General features: G+C 36.5%; 1 protein-coding gene across 1 annotated transcript in view; it reads left to right on the top strand.

Moving 5' to 3' along the window:
• kcnq3 (potassium voltage-gated channel, KQT-like subfamily, member 3) overlaps positions 1 to 12,511 on the top strand; it is a 40,159-nt gene extending 27,648 nt beyond the window's left edge. The window contains exons 11-16 of the mRNA XM_016529887.1: positions 8,481 to 8,716; positions 9,130 to 9,235; positions 10,115 to 10,246; positions 10,432 to 10,527; positions 10,809 to 10,893; positions 10,971 to 12,511. Of these exons, the coding sequence (XP_016385373.1) occupies positions 8,481 to 8,716; positions 9,130 to 9,235; positions 10,115 to 10,246; positions 10,432 to 10,527; positions 10,809 to 10,893; positions 10,971 to 11,513 (1,198 nt within the window). The 3' untranslated portion in view covers positions 11,514 to 12,511. The remainder of the gene's footprint in view (positions 1 to 8,480; positions 8,717 to 9,129; positions 9,236 to 10,114; positions 10,247 to 10,431; positions 10,528 to 10,808; positions 10,894 to 10,970) is intronic.
• Positions 12,512 to 15,629: the final 3,118 nt, after the last annotated feature.

The following is a 15,629-nucleotide window of genomic DNA, read 5'->3' as shown; positions in this document are numbered from 1 at the left end:
TATTTGCAAACAAACGCAGACTTATCAAAGGAATGCAAACAAACATTTTCTCAGGGAACACAAAAGTTTACGAGAAAACGCAAAAGCTTTGGAATATAATTTTTCCTCTCATCTCATTTTTTACATCACCATGTCCCTTTTGTGGCTCCGTACCAAAAAAATTATTGTTTTGTTTAGCATTTTTGTTTAGTTAAGACTATGGAAGGGGAGTGCTGCTTTTTCAAAAATAATCAGTACAAAAAAAAATAGATAATGGATTGTTAAGTTGAATCCTTTAAGTCAAACCCATTACACAAACCCCTCTGCAGTTTTACATTTTTATTAAAACAATATCTAGTATGTAGGCAATTTTAGATCTTTCCATCCATTTAAAGACATTTTGTTCCCACAAGTAAGCAAAACCTGACCTACTGGTACAAATAAGCACACACACACACACACACACCTATACAAACAAAGCCAAATAGCTGGGAAACCTGCAGCCTGACATTTTCAATGACCTACTAAAACAAGTCCAAAATGGAGAAACTAGACCATACACACACTAAGTAGCTGATGATATTTTGCCACATTCATTTGTTCATGTGAAATCTATGCATTGATTCTCTTCCTATCTGTTCTCATGTTTTTCACTGCTTTCCTGTATTTCCGATGAATTAACAACACCACACACACACACACACACACATAAACACGCACAGTCACTTTTCACTCATTAAAACCCTCTCAGACAGTTTAAATCGACAGTAAACAGATTGTGTTTTGTGTGTGTGTGGGAAAGTGATGTATCAGTAACTGGTTCGTAATAAGCTGTAATTGTGGAGCATTTCAAGATGTTTCAGCCCCTCTCACCACTTCAATCTTCTTCTTTTCACTGTACTCAAGAGATATGTGTGTGCCGCAGCGCATAGCCTGTATGTGTGTGTGTGTGTGTGTCCATCCATGGGGACCCTTCACAGTAGAATGCCCTGCGTTGTTTCTTTGAATGGGTTTAGTTTCTCCTGCAGGAAGAGTGTGTGAGTTTGTGCAGGACCGCATTAAGACTAAACAGATTCCCCAGGGTTTTTGTGCACCTTTGCATAGACCTACTGCCTACATACTCTTATATTAAACTAAAATAGTAAAGTTAGTTAAGATGAACTTTCATGTTGCCTCGAACAGCCTGGCTTGAAAGTTAAAATTAGTTTTAAATACAGGTCAGAAAGAAAGTCATATATAGTCTCTCATTAAGTGTGCATTTATTTGATCAAAAATGCTGTAAAACAGTAATATTGTTAAATATTATTACAATTTAAAATAACAGTTTTCTATTTGAATATATTTGAAAATGTAATTTATTTCTGTGATGGCAAATCCGCATAATTACTCCAGTCTTCAGTGTCACATGATCTTTCAGAAATCATTCTAATATGCTGATTATATTATAATATTAATAATATTTCATTTTATTATCAATTTATTATATTAATATATATATTATAATAAATAAATAATATTATATTAATAAATTTATTATAATATTAATATATATATTATATGATTTATTATTTTATGATCATTCATTATATTATTAAATGGCCAGCAGTGGGAGATGGAGAGCAAAATTTGACATCCAAAATAATTGTAAGTCTCAACCTGCCATCCATTTCCTGCCTGTTGCTGGGCAATGGCGCCTGAAAAGTTGCCCTGTCTAAAATCAGCCATAAACCAGAATAAAGACAAAATTGGATTTAGAAAAAAAGAAGAAACAGGACACAAAACACCACAGGCAAATGTTATCTGATGTTCCGTGCAGTCTATTATCAGAGTTGAAAACAATTGTGCTGCTTAATATTTTTTGTTCAAAATGTGATACATTTTTATAATGAGCATTTATTTGAAATAGAAATCTTTTGTGAAATTATAAATGTCTTTACTGTTACTTTTGATCAATTTAATGCAGGCTTACTAAATGAAAGTACTAATTTTATTAAAAATAATTTTTTATTTCAGAAAAAATCTTACTGACCAGTAGTGTATTCTCATATATGTTGTCAATGCAAATATATTTATTTTGTGATTTTATTAACTTGTGACATGTTAACATGTAACCTGTACTATCCCGGACAGCACACGTACGTCTGGCCGACGTCGGCCAAAGAGCGGAACGTCAGCCTCCCTAGCTATAACATCTAAGAAGTATTGGCCAAGCATAGGCAGATATCTTCAGTCAGTGATCTATTTTCCCAGCTCATCAAACGTCGGCTCTGAGTCGGCTCACTACTGGAGGCCGATGTTGCGCTTATCTGTTTGCGCGTGCCCAGTTATTCATCTCTTAGCAACCCACCAGAGAGAAGGTGGCTCACTCACATCTGTGTGACATCTGTGGTTTTCAGATAAGTTTTCGCTTGAGCAATATTAGAAAAAAATACTATTTTGTTAATTTTGTGACACTTAAAAGTTACTAGTAAGCAGAGGCGGACAGTAACTAAGTACATTTACTTGAGTATTGTACTTAAGTACACTTTTTGAATATCTGTACTTTACTTGAGTATTACTTTTTCTGGGAACTTATGACTTTAACTTCACTACATTTGAAAATATACTACAAGGTAGTCAGTGTATTCAGCAGGTGTAATGTATTGTACGTTGCTTCAGAAGTATTGCAAGTATTACGTACAACAATAAAAAATATGTGCATTGACATAAAAAAGGAAATTTACTTTTGGTACTTAAGTACTTTTAAAAGCAAGTACTTCTGTACTTTTACTCAAGTAAAAATCTGTCTTTACAACTTTTACTTGTAATGGAGTAATATTTGACCAGCAGTATCTGTACTTTCACTCAAGTAATGGAGTTGAGTACTTTGTCTGCCTCTGCTAGTAAGGCACATTACCAACTAACTTGCTTAGATAATGGTCACGGTAGCTATTTTTAAAATTACTGTTAAGGTCTTATGTGTTTCCAGCAATTTCTCAAAGGGGAAATGGCTAGATGCTGAGCAGCGGAATGCTTCAGCCCAGTTTGTTTTTAGTTCAGGAGTGTTCATGTCTAATGTTCATAGTGCCCGGTCATTAAATTGGTAAAACACAAATTGTGACGGTTCACTGAGGGCTTTCAGTGCAGCATATAACCGCTCTACAGCAAACGATGCAGACGTCAAAAGACTGACGCCCTTGATCTGTTTAAAGGAAACAGTTAAAACGATAAAAGTTATGGCAGTGAAGTGGCATATATGATTCTTAAAGCGAAGTCCTAACTGCTTTTTCGCCATGTTCTCTTTCGAACGGTCTCTCCCGTTGCATTTACATGCTTATGGGGGAAACTCCTGTTTACTCTGATACTGAAGCCTGATTTGTTCACATTAGTGTAGCTGCACTAACCAATGACGCTTCAACTTGCCAAAAGGGGAGGAGCCGAGCCCTGATCGCGATTTCATCAGAATTTTTCTCCTACGACGAAGATCATCTCCTCGCTGACTCTGCAAGCAAGAAGCCAAAGAAGGAAGAAGCTCAGCTCAGCCTGCTGCTCACCACCATAGAAGGAGTCCCCGGCAGCGGAAGAAGCCAGAAGCCTTACCCAGTGGCCATTCGGCACTAAGAGCAAATTTCCTGCGACGTTGTTGCAAATGTCATGCCGCGAGTGTGGCTAGTGCAGACGGGCACAGTGAGTGCTTTGCCTGTCTGGGCAGCGCCCACGCAGAGGTTGCGCTCACTGAGACAGCATGCTCTCACTGCGAGAGCATGAGTCTCACCTTTCTCGTGTATGTGGCAGCCATCACTGTGAATCATTCTCTCGTGGCTGGCTAATCAGTCGGTAGAAACAACTTAACAGTTGTTAAGTTTCTGAGGGGAGGTCGGAGATTGAATCCACGTCATCCTCATACTGTGCCGACATGGGACTTGTCAATAGTCCTCAGGGCCCTATAGGGCCCTCCTTTTGAGTCGCTCCAGTCGTCTGACTTGCAGCCTCTGACGCTTTAAAGGGGTCATATGATGCGATTTCAATTTTTTTTTGAACCTTAAACCGCATAAACACATTTCATTACACCAAATACACAAAATACTGTTCTTTTTAGCAGCATCATATGACCCCCTTAAGACTGCGCTCCTTTTGGTTTAGACACTCAGAGCAGCTTTTTGTGTGCTTTTTGTGTGATGGTTAAGTGCTAGTCTAATTTCAACATGCAGTTTATAGGAGACGTTTACTAGCCTTGGTCTTTAATTAACATTAACATTATAATTTGTGCACATCCTACATTACAGACTGTCCTGGTTGAAGTGTAGCCTTAATGCAGTTGGTCAAATCTGTGTTGTTTTGAGCAAATGAATTGCATTCCCGCTGAAAAACAAGCGTTCTAGCGCAAAAGTGTTTCCAAATGTTGGAAATGTTGAAGTAGTGTTGCGTGCCTTCTTATCAAATTCACAGACACCTTGGTCCACGCATAATTATTTTTAATTTATGTCCCTGGACGCAAACAGGGACACGTCGTAAATTATTGGGAAACCTGCCACAGCAATGATCAACCTCTCCTTCTTTTTGATTGGGAACTAATGTGGTCCGAACCAAAGTTTACAGGACTGCATTCTCTGGAATTCTCTCAAGCGGAGGACTTTTACATTCCGATTGGTTGCCGCTGAACAGCGTCATAGGTCATTACCATAAAGTTGACCTGACTTCAACTCTCCTCGACACCCATACCATCCAACCGGAGCTCGCCGCTGACACACAATGAAAATGAATGACCTCCGGCCACTTTGACGCTCTCGCCGGCGGCGGTGTGAATGCACGGTTTTAAGTGGAGAGGGTTATGTTATGTAGTCTCTCTCTGCCTAAACGGCTTGGGTCTCACTTATTGGCTCATGCTTACATGAGCCCTCATTAAGAGTGCTCCAGGGCTGGGCTTGCAGAGCAGTTTCGTTCTGCACTTGCTATAGCACAGCGCTATTGGACGCGTTCCCCATAAGCGTGTCAACACAACGGGAGAAACCATTCGAAAGGGAACACTCCGGTTACTAACGTAACCTCGGTTTACTGAGATAAGGGAACAAGCATTTCATATAGCTGCCGTGCTATAAGGCTGCACGCGAATCGATGACTATAGCTTCAGTCAAAAGATTCTGACGAAATGACGCTCAGAGTCGACTTAGATAGAGGTCGGCTCCTCCCCTTTTGGCAGGTTGAAGTGCCATTGGTTCGTGCAGCTACACGAACGTGAACAAATCAGACTTCAGCATCAGAGTAAACAGGAGTTTCCTCCATAAGCATGTCAACACATCGCTCGTTCCCTATCCCAGGGAACTGAGGTTAAGTTAGTAACCTAGACTAAAAGTTAGTTGTTTTTCACTCTGTTACAGGCTGCCAGAAAGAATCTGTCTCTACTGTGGGCTACATTGTTGCTGTTCCTTTTTGAACTACAAAATAAGTTTTAAATTCATGATTTAATGATTATTTAATGTTGAAAAAATTGTAATGTTTTAATTCTAGAAGTTTACTTATGTAAATGCTGCATGACTTTAACGTGTTTTAATGCATGTGCGTTGAACTTTCGAGTCATTCTACACTGGAGCTGGGAGCAGAGTTGCCATGGAAACGGGGCAGCAACACAGTAACTGACAAGCAGTAAAACTCCATCTCTCACTGCTTTCAGGTAAGTTTAGTCCCTAAAATCACACAAATATGAGGTTTTGCTAGCAATTTGTCAACAGGAGATTGAAAGTAGGCTAATTTATTTAACCTAAATACAGTACTGTTAATCGGTGACATCACTTACATGGAGTGAGAAAATTGGCTAAAACATTTTAAAATATATTACAATAGAAAACAGCTATTTTAGATTTTAATAATATTTCATAATATTACTGTTTTTACTCATTTTTGAATTCATGATTTAATGATTATTTAATGAGAATTAAAATTGTAATGTTTTAATTCTAGAAGTTTACTTATGTAAATGCTGCATGACTTTAACGTGTTTTAATGCATGTGCGTTGAACTTTCGAGTCATTCTACACTGGAGCTGGGAGCAGAGTTGCCATGGAAACGGGGCAGCAACAGTAACTGACAAGCAGTAAAACTCCATCTCTCACTGCTTTCAGGTAAATTTAGTCCCTAAAATCACACAAATATGAGTGGTTTTGATAGTTTTGTAAAGGTTTTGCTAGCAATTTGTCAACAGGAGATTGAAAGTAGGCTAATTTATTTAACCTAAATACAGTACTGTTAATCGGTGACATCACTTACATGGAGTGAGAAAATTGGCTAAAACATTTTAAAATATATTACAATAGAAAACAGCTATTTTAGATTTTAATAATATTTCATAATATTACTGTTTTTACTCATTGTTGAGTAAAAACTCAAAAAACTCTGGACTATTGATAATACCGTCCGAGGATATATCAAAGTCCACTAAAGGAAGTAGAGCTTTTTTGTATTTTACTCCTAAACTTTGAAATAGCCTTCCTGATAATGTTCGGGGCTCAGACACACTCTTTTAGTTTAAATTAGAATAAAATACATATTTTTAGCCAAGTATTTACAAAACACATCTCATAACCTTGCACTCCAGTTATATGTGATGAAATAATATTTTGTCTGAAATAATGAACAGCAGCTATGCTAAACTTTCTCCTTTTGTTTTCCTGTTTCTCGGGCTCTTGGGATGCTCATTCCAAGGTTACTAGAGATTACACCAGTTCCAGTTTGGATCCAGCCTCACTTCAGATGATGCCAATACTCACGAAGACTTCAGATGATGGCAACTATAAATGGACATACAAAACTGACAAATATTATCCTTATATTGCCTTTAAGGGTGAGTTTTGTTTTGTTGCAATGACTCTAATATATGTAAATGAACGATATTTACTCTTTCTTTGAGTTATGTGTATCAATAGATCCCCTTTTACTTGTAAACAACACTCCACTAGATGATGCAAAATGAAATGAGATTTGACTAAATAAAAAAAGATCATCATCATAATGACAAAATGCTGTGTTTTGCATCATGCAGCAGAGTTTCGCTGACAAATAAACTGGGTATCTTGGAGAAAGATAAACATTGTTCTTTTACATATATTACCAACATTGTAACAATACAAAGTGGGTTGAAAATCATTGAACTTACCCTTTAATAATGTTGAAGGATAGTGTTTAACTGAACACCCTTTTATTTGTAAGCAACACTCCGCAGGATGACGCAAAATGAAATGACGAGTTTTGACAAAATGACAAAAAAAAAAGCATCAAAATGACTAAATCTGTGTTTTGTGTCATGCAGCAGAATTTTGCTGACAAATAAACTGGGTATCTCTGAGAAAGAATAAACATTGTTCTTTTACATATATTACCAACATTGTAACAATACAAAGTGGGTTGAAAATCATTGAACTTACCCTTTAATAATGTTGAAGGATAGTGTTTAACTGAACACATGACTTGTATTATCTTTGAGCTACTGTCATACAGACATTACTTTGTTGCCAGATGATGTTCTTGCCCAGTGAGTCTCAGTCACCTCTGCCTGTTTAAAGAATATTTTTCAATTGTAACCTTGAAACATGCATTTTCTGTAAACCTGCTTTGAAATGATAAGTATTGTGAAAATCACTATACCTATATGACAATTAACCATGGTTTTACTTCAGTAAAACTGTAGCAACCATGAGTATCCATGCTTTTTTGGTTCAAACCATGGTTTTGATGCCATGGTTCTACTATAGTAATATTGTAGTAATACTAGTGTAAAACTGTGGTAACCTTGACTATAGTAACCATAGTTTCTGAAATCATGGTAAATTTTGTAGTTCTATGGTTTTCCTGCAACAGTCATAGTTAAACCATGGTTATTGTAGTAAAACTATGGTTGATTTTGTTTTTACTATGGTTTTACTACAAATTCTGGTAAAACCATGGTTAAGTCACTTTCGATAAAAGCATCTGATAAATGTAAATGTATTTGTATATTTAATATGTTCACTGAAAATACTAATAAATTTGCAACTGTTATTGATAGTGGTGTATATTGTTTTTGATTTCTTAGTGTGTGGAAGGACATTTTGAGTAGTGTGTGGAATTGATTATGAACCGCGGACCGCAGTTGGAAAAGTGTCGGCTGCCGCGAGTGGTCTGCTAGAATAACGATGAGCAGAATGCCGGTGAACCGCACACACACAGAGCGGCCGGGATTTTACAGGTTTGCTTCGTCCGAACATCGACCGGAAAGCATTTCTGATCAAATGCCGACGTCTCGGCGACATATTCTCAATTAGCAAATGCTCTCTGGGCTACATCCTGTCAACAGAACTTTGTATATCGGGTCGACATCGGCCAGACGTATGTGTGCTTTTAGGGATACAACACTATCATCATCAATTCCTTTTCATTGACTTCTAACAGACGAAGAGACTCAATAAGAATTACAAAATGATAAGGAATATTAACAAAATATGTTCAGAGCTCTGAGATTCAGCTCATCTGTTACTCTGTCTCTTCATCAGTCAGAAGTTGAGTTTGTTGGAACGTGTGCGGCTGTCAACTCCGAGACCATCGACGGTAAGGGCCCGTGTGATGATGCCTGCTGCCAATCCTGAAAGTGTGTCAGGGAACTGCGGGCCAGCAGAGGCGATTGAGGAGAGTCCATCAAAAGAGGGCAAACCGGCAGGGTTCAGTAACAGAGAGAGATTCAGAACTGCTTTCAGAATGAAGGCCTACGCCCTGAGACAGAGCTCAGAGGGTATGACACACTCCCAAACACACACACAAACACACATCATTCACATACTCAAGATGCATTTTTAAAAGCTCAACTTCTTTAAAGTACTAAACTTTTTAACTAGTGCATACTTGTTAGAAAAAACAGTACCAACAGACCTGTAAACACTCTCAAAGACCTGTACAGTTAATATGCATGCACAATATACATAAACACACTCTTAGCTATTTACACACTATAATAATAGATATACTTCCTTAAATACTCAAGTATAGTAAAGTCAAGTCACCTTTATTTGTATAGCGCTTTATACAATACTGGTTGTGTCAAAGCAGCTTTACAGTGTTAAACAGGAAAACAGATTGTCAATAATGCAAGAAATGTAAATTTGCACAATGCAATTAATCTAACCTTGTTTTGTTGCTTCATTGTAGATACAGGTGGTTTGCCTGATCCAACTCCTGAGGAGAAGGTCTTCCCACCGGACATACTGCTGGAGGAGATGATTCCAACTCTCAAATTAGTCATAAGAGCACTGCGGTATACAAAGATTATATCATGTCTATAACCCTTAAAAATGACCTGTGATCTTTTTTCACTTTCTTTTTCTTTCTATTATTATTTTATTTATTTTATGTTTTTTTTTTTTTTTAGTCCTAAACAGTCCCAGTGTACACTGCCGTTCAAACGTTTTGGTTCACTAAGATTTTTTTTTATTTTTATAATTTTGTACAGCAATAAATTGAGCTTTTAATCAGCAATAAATTGATCAAAAGTAGCATTAAATACTTTTACATTTTTACAAAAAAATGTATGTTTCAAATAAATGCTGTTCTTTAGAACTTTATATTCTTCATATAATTCTGAAAAAATATATTAAGCAGCAAATATACTAAACAGCATTAACTGTTAATATGTTAACTCTTTCAACATTGATAATAATAGGAAATGTTTCTTGAGCAGCAAATCAGCATATTAGAATGATTTGTGACATTCATGACACTGCAGACTGGAGTTATGACGGCTGAAAATTCAGCTTTGCCATCACAGGAATAAACTACATTTTAAAATATATTAAAGTTGAAACAGTTATTTTAAATTGTAATATTTCACAATATTACTGTTTTTACTGTATTTTGTTATCAAATATATGCAGCCTTGGTGAGCATTACATTTACATTTCTGCATTTAGCAGACACTTTTATCCGAATTGATGTACAAAAGACATTAAAAAACGTAAAAAAACATTAAATTTTTTTTTTTAATCCTACCGACCCCAAACTTTTGAATGGTATTGTACATACACATACACCATCATTTATATCTTAACAGATCTTTCAGCTGTTCTAAATTCAAGGTTTTACTATTTTAACATTTTTTCCTCTTTTTCATATTTTCTCATTTTTTCTTATTTTGAAGGATCGTAATATTCCTGTTGAGTAAGAAGCGTTTTAAGGAGACTCTGAGGCCGTATGATGTAAAGGACGTAATTGAGCAGTATTCTGCAGGACACCTGGACATGCTCACCAGAATCAAATATCTACAGACACGGTAACACACACACACACATTGAAACATAAACATGCACATTTTTAAAGAAATATTATAGAAAACTTTTAAATTACTTTATGAAAGTCAAACTTTTTTTCCATTTCAAATTGTTTACTTGCATTATTTAAACTGTACTATATAATCTTCTAATATCCTCTAATATTTGCTATTTGTTTCATCTTTAGACTAGATCTGATACTGACACCAGGACCGCCTCTCACTCCAAAACACAAGAAACCCCAGAAACCACCATTTCCATACCCCACCCAGCAGTCACCTAGGTAAATATTTTATATTTTTATTAAGTTTAAAACTATATTAATATATATTAAAACTATACTAATATATTATTTTGCTAGAGCATAATCCTAATAAAACCACAACCATATTTAATTATAATGCCTAATAATAATCCCTATATTGAATGAAGAGTTCTGGCCATTTATAATTTATTATTAATAATTTAGTATCAGTTTTATCTATCTGATTTTTTAATTGCAGAGCTACAACCATTCTCATTTGAACTCTTGATTCACTCTTCCTCTCTGTTTTTCTCTCTCAGACATGAGTCATATCTTGCCAAAGCAGGCCTGCCAGATCCCGAAGACCAAAGCATGATGGGTAGATTTGTGCGGGTTGAGAGACAGGTGCTCATGCGTTCAGACAGCTTTTTGTATGGCCTAACTAAAGTTGTTTTGCTAAACTCTCGTCACCTCACTCACAGGTAGAAGACATGGAGAAGAAACTGGATTTCCTGGTGGATATGCATATGCAACATGACCTCACAGGCCCCAGCCACATGACCATGGAGCGCTGCGACCCCACGCTGACTGTCCGCCTCGCAGGTGACCGCGTGTACTGCAGCTACGGCCCGCCGCTGCACAATGCACCATATTACACATGCTCTGACGCACACCCGCCGAGACCGACTGTCCTGCCCATCAGCCCACTGCCAAGCCACTCCCCGTCCTCCAACGTCAGCCAATCGGGAGGCCGCAGGGTGGGAACGCCGCTGTCGCTGTTGTCGGTCACTCACGAGGAGCTGGAACGCTCGCCCAGCGGATTCAGCATCTCCGCCGAGAAAGAGGAGGTCATGGGCAAGGCCTCAGGGTTAACGGCGGGGTCAAGCTGGGGATGCGACCACCGATATTTAGCCGAGGGCGAGACGGATACGGACACTGATCCCTTTACCCCCAGCGGACCTGTTCCACTCTCGTCCACCGGAGACGGGTTCGGCTCCGATGGAACGTGGGGAACACCACCCTAAAGACGCACTAACACACACTCTTTATAATGACTACAGACTTTGTACAGCACAAAACGACACATAAAGACAAACATAATACTCATCATATCTAAATATGTATCCACTTCACGCTTTACCCCTGCAAAGCAAAGAGCACTGCATGGAATGCATGCGTTTTATCTCTAGTGGTAGACACTGCACTTGGCAGAACGAGACTGTGTGGTTATATTTGACTGGGAACTTTAAGGGAGGAGAACAAAACAGATGCTATGCCATTTTTGTAAGCATTTATTTTTCTATTTACACATCTTTTCGTATGCATGGACTGCATGACTCATCCACGGAGGAGCTTAATGTATCGACGTCTCCGGTTTGCACTTGCTTTCGTTTCGAATACTTCGGTTTGAGGAAGCTTCTTTCTCTGCACATCTTGAGCTCGTTTTTAAGTTCCTTTTGCAGATTGTATAAACCTTTTTACTCTGGTCAGCATGAACTGCACTCTGGGACATCTCATATTTTTCAGCGAATGCACGTCGCCACTAGCTAAGGACCAAAAGCAGAGCCTCAGTTAGGAATTCCTTAAGTGTCTGGCCTTAATCCAACCAATGAGCACACACCGTCTGTGAGCGGCACAAAAACTGCCAGCTCAATGAACATTGCCACTGTACCGTGGGACCAACTTTCCCATGGTAACTATAGCTTCCTTATGGCAACCCTACATCAATCACATGGATCATTCCAGGGTAAGGGAGGGCTTGTAGTCGCTCAATTGACAGTGGAAAATGATCAAACTTTACTCTTAGACAGCAGAATTATTTTTTAACATTGACCAGTTTACCAATCAAATTACAATAGTTAATACAGTAGTTACACTTACTGAATGTTTTACTCCAAAACAAATACTTAGGTCTTCCAAAAGGTTTCAGCTTGAACAGATCCTGCGTAAATTCTCTGTTCAAATGTGAATTTACTGTCTGTTTTTGTTGTAAAATTAATTTAGTTTGTAATGTCAGTTCTTCCCCAGGTTATTTTAGTATAATTCATCATAGATACTACTATAGTTTTTATTAATATTTTGAATTTAGTATATTTTTTTTTTGTATATTTTCCATTTTCATTTTAATTTTAAAGTTGTGTGTGTGTTTTTTTAAATGTTGTGATTTTTTTTCTTTTTTTTCTTTTTTTTTCGTTTTAGTTTGTAAATCAAGTTAAACTAAATGAATATGACAAAGGTTTCCTTGGCAACTAGCTGAAATAAAATAAGTTAAAGTTTTTATATTTTATTTCTGTAAACATTTATTTTAAACCATTTTTTATTGTTTTAGTTTTTTGTTTCGGTTAACTATAATAACCCTGCCCCTGGTTATGGTTTCTGCATATCCACTTCCCTTTAATATCTAATTATTTATTTTACAGTTCACAATGTCGAAATATAATATCACTGGCTATCAAGTATCAAGATAAGGTTTAATATCAAGATTCAAATCAATTCAAAGTTCATTAATCTGAGGTTCAAGTCATTTGTCAAGTCCAGTGTGAATTAAGTGTAGAGCTGGTCATGTTGTTCCAGTCAGTGTTGTCATAATGTCTGTCTGCATCGTTTAACATCGTTTCACTCACCATCTCATTCACCTTGATAAGTAATTCTGACTCTAGGGACTTGATGCTCAGTAAATCTCCTTGAATTGCATAAATGTTGCAACTTGCATTTAGGGTTTGAGATAAATAGTACTAATATTAGTACTAATATCTGTATACCTGTAACAATAAAGACTATGAATTCAGAGAACAAAAGCCATAATATGGAAATTAACAATTACTCAATGTTATTTTTTAACATCTGTTATTTAATTTATTGATAATTTTGACAGAGGGTCGAGTAAATGACAGAAGTTCATTTTTGGGTGTACTGTCCCTTTAACTGTCCTATAATCCTGCGATCATGAGACTAAACACTGTTGTCATCATCTCACACTAAACAATGGCATTCATCCTCAAAGTTAAAATCAAATATCCATGATCTCAAACTAAATACTGTTGTCATTACCCCAGAATAAACACTACAATCAACCTTTTATTTCACCAAGCACAGATGTCCAAACTATCCTCAACTAAACCAACTAAACTAAAAATCAGTCACAAATCATCCAATAAAATGGCCCATTATTATCTTTATACATTTTGTTTTTAACTAAAAAATGTCAATTGTTATCTCAGACCAAACAGCTGCCCATTATTATTATTCATCTGCTGTCTGAAAGTAATGACTGCTATCTGATTTTCTCTCTGACTATTGACTGCTGTCTGTTGTGATCTCAGACTACTGATGTACACAGATACACTGCTGTTTATTGTTTGTGCCTTGGCCTTTTAGAGCTCCAGTCCCTCTCTGCTGGTCATTACGTTCTCTTCATCATGAATCAAACCTGCCATCATTTTGCTTTTTAGGCCATCCATAATCGTTTTGCTCTCTGTGGCATCAGTAAAGCATCTGTTCATTTTCCTAGGACCTATTTGTTGTGTATTTTCCTTTTAAAGACCCAACAAATGATGTTTTAGTTCTTTTCTTTTTGGTTTCAGATTAAATGATTTCACACTAGTGGCCTTCTAAGCTCTTATATTCATTCCAGTTTTTGAATAATAATCTTTATTTACATTCTGGTCAAGGCCAGTTTTAATATCTTAATTTGATGAGATAATATGCAAATGTTATGACAAACTTGATTTTTTTATGTTAAATCTTCAAATTGCACCAGTTAGTAATAAAGATATATTAAAATAAACATTGCAGTTTGTTCTTGTTTCATTAGAAATCCTCAATTATGACTGTTTAGAGACAGATGCGGCTGCATTTAAAGTCAATATTGTTGAGGAATCTTACACTTGAAAATAACTTTAGAATAAAAAGTTACTAGTTATGCTACATTATTATTTATTATTGAATGTAACAAAGTTATTTTTGAGTAAATATATGCAATACCACTCAAAAGTTTGGGATCAGTAAGATATTTCATGTTTTGAAGATATAATATAATCTGTTTTAATATATTTCAAATGTAATTTATTCCTGTGATGGCAAAGCTGGATTTTCTTCAGTCTTCAGTGTCACATGATCCTTCAAAAATAATTCAGATATGCTGATTTGGTGCTCAAGAAACATTTCTCATTATCAGTATTATACAGATAACAGCTTAATATGTTTGTGGAAACTGTGTTAAAATATTCTTGGATGAATAGAAAGTTTAAAAAAAAGTTATTTCGAAATAGAAATACTTCAACTTTATAAATATCTTTACTGTTATTTTCACTGAAGAAAGAAATATTGTGGATAAAGAATTTGTATTTTAGCCAGAAACAATGGTTTAAATTTAAAAATAAAATTATTGATGAATTGGTTTCTTACAAACACACAGTTTTTCGCTTCACAAGATGTTAACTGATGGACTGGAGTTATGTGGATTACTTGTAGATTATTGTGATGTTCTTATCAGTTTTTATTATTGTTTGGACTCTCATTCTGACGGCACCCATTCACTCCAGTGGTGAGCAAGTGATGCAATGCTAAATTTCTACAAATCTGTTCTGATGAAGAAACAAACTCTTCTACTTCTTGGACGGCCCGAGGGAGAGTCATTTTCAGTAGATTTTCTCTCTTGGGTAAATTATTAGTGAAGTATAGTGATCCCAAACTTTTAAATGGTAGTGTATATGGTCATATACGGTATATTAGATTTTTTTTTATAAATTACATTATATAATTATTTCGATCGTATCTTGAAAACTTAAGTAACATGCATTGCTTGTAAAATATGACACTCAACATTACCTGTTGAACCAACATTTAGCGTCTCCTGGTCACCAAAGAGCCTGCCACTGTGTTCACAGTCCAGTAGAGTCACAATATCAGAATATAGCAGGAAATATTGTGTCGAACACAAGTAGAGGGGTTGTTGTGGGAATGGCCCCCTGCCTTGTTCTTGGTCTCCAGGACAACAGAGTTTCCCAGGCCTTGCGCTGTCCCAGAAACCATACACTGCCAAACAGAACAGAGTGCATGAGAGGAGAGGCTTCGTGTACAAGACATGTCATTTTCATATTTAAAGAGAGGCCAAAAATGTCGAATTCAGTTCTTTATGT

This window comes from Sinocyclocheilus rhinocerous, unplaced genomic scaffold (assembly GCF_001515625.1).
Source record: "Sinocyclocheilus rhinocerous isolate Xijiao unplaced genomic scaffold, SAMN03320098_v1.1 scaffold1112, whole genome shotgun sequence".
In the NCBI taxonomy this organism is placed as follows: Eukaryota; Metazoa; Chordata; class Actinopteri; order Cypriniformes; family Cyprinidae; genus Sinocyclocheilus; species Sinocyclocheilus rhinocerous.
The sequence above is the reverse complement of the archived record's forward strand: the minus strand, read 5'-3'. Positions and strand labels throughout refer to the sequence as shown.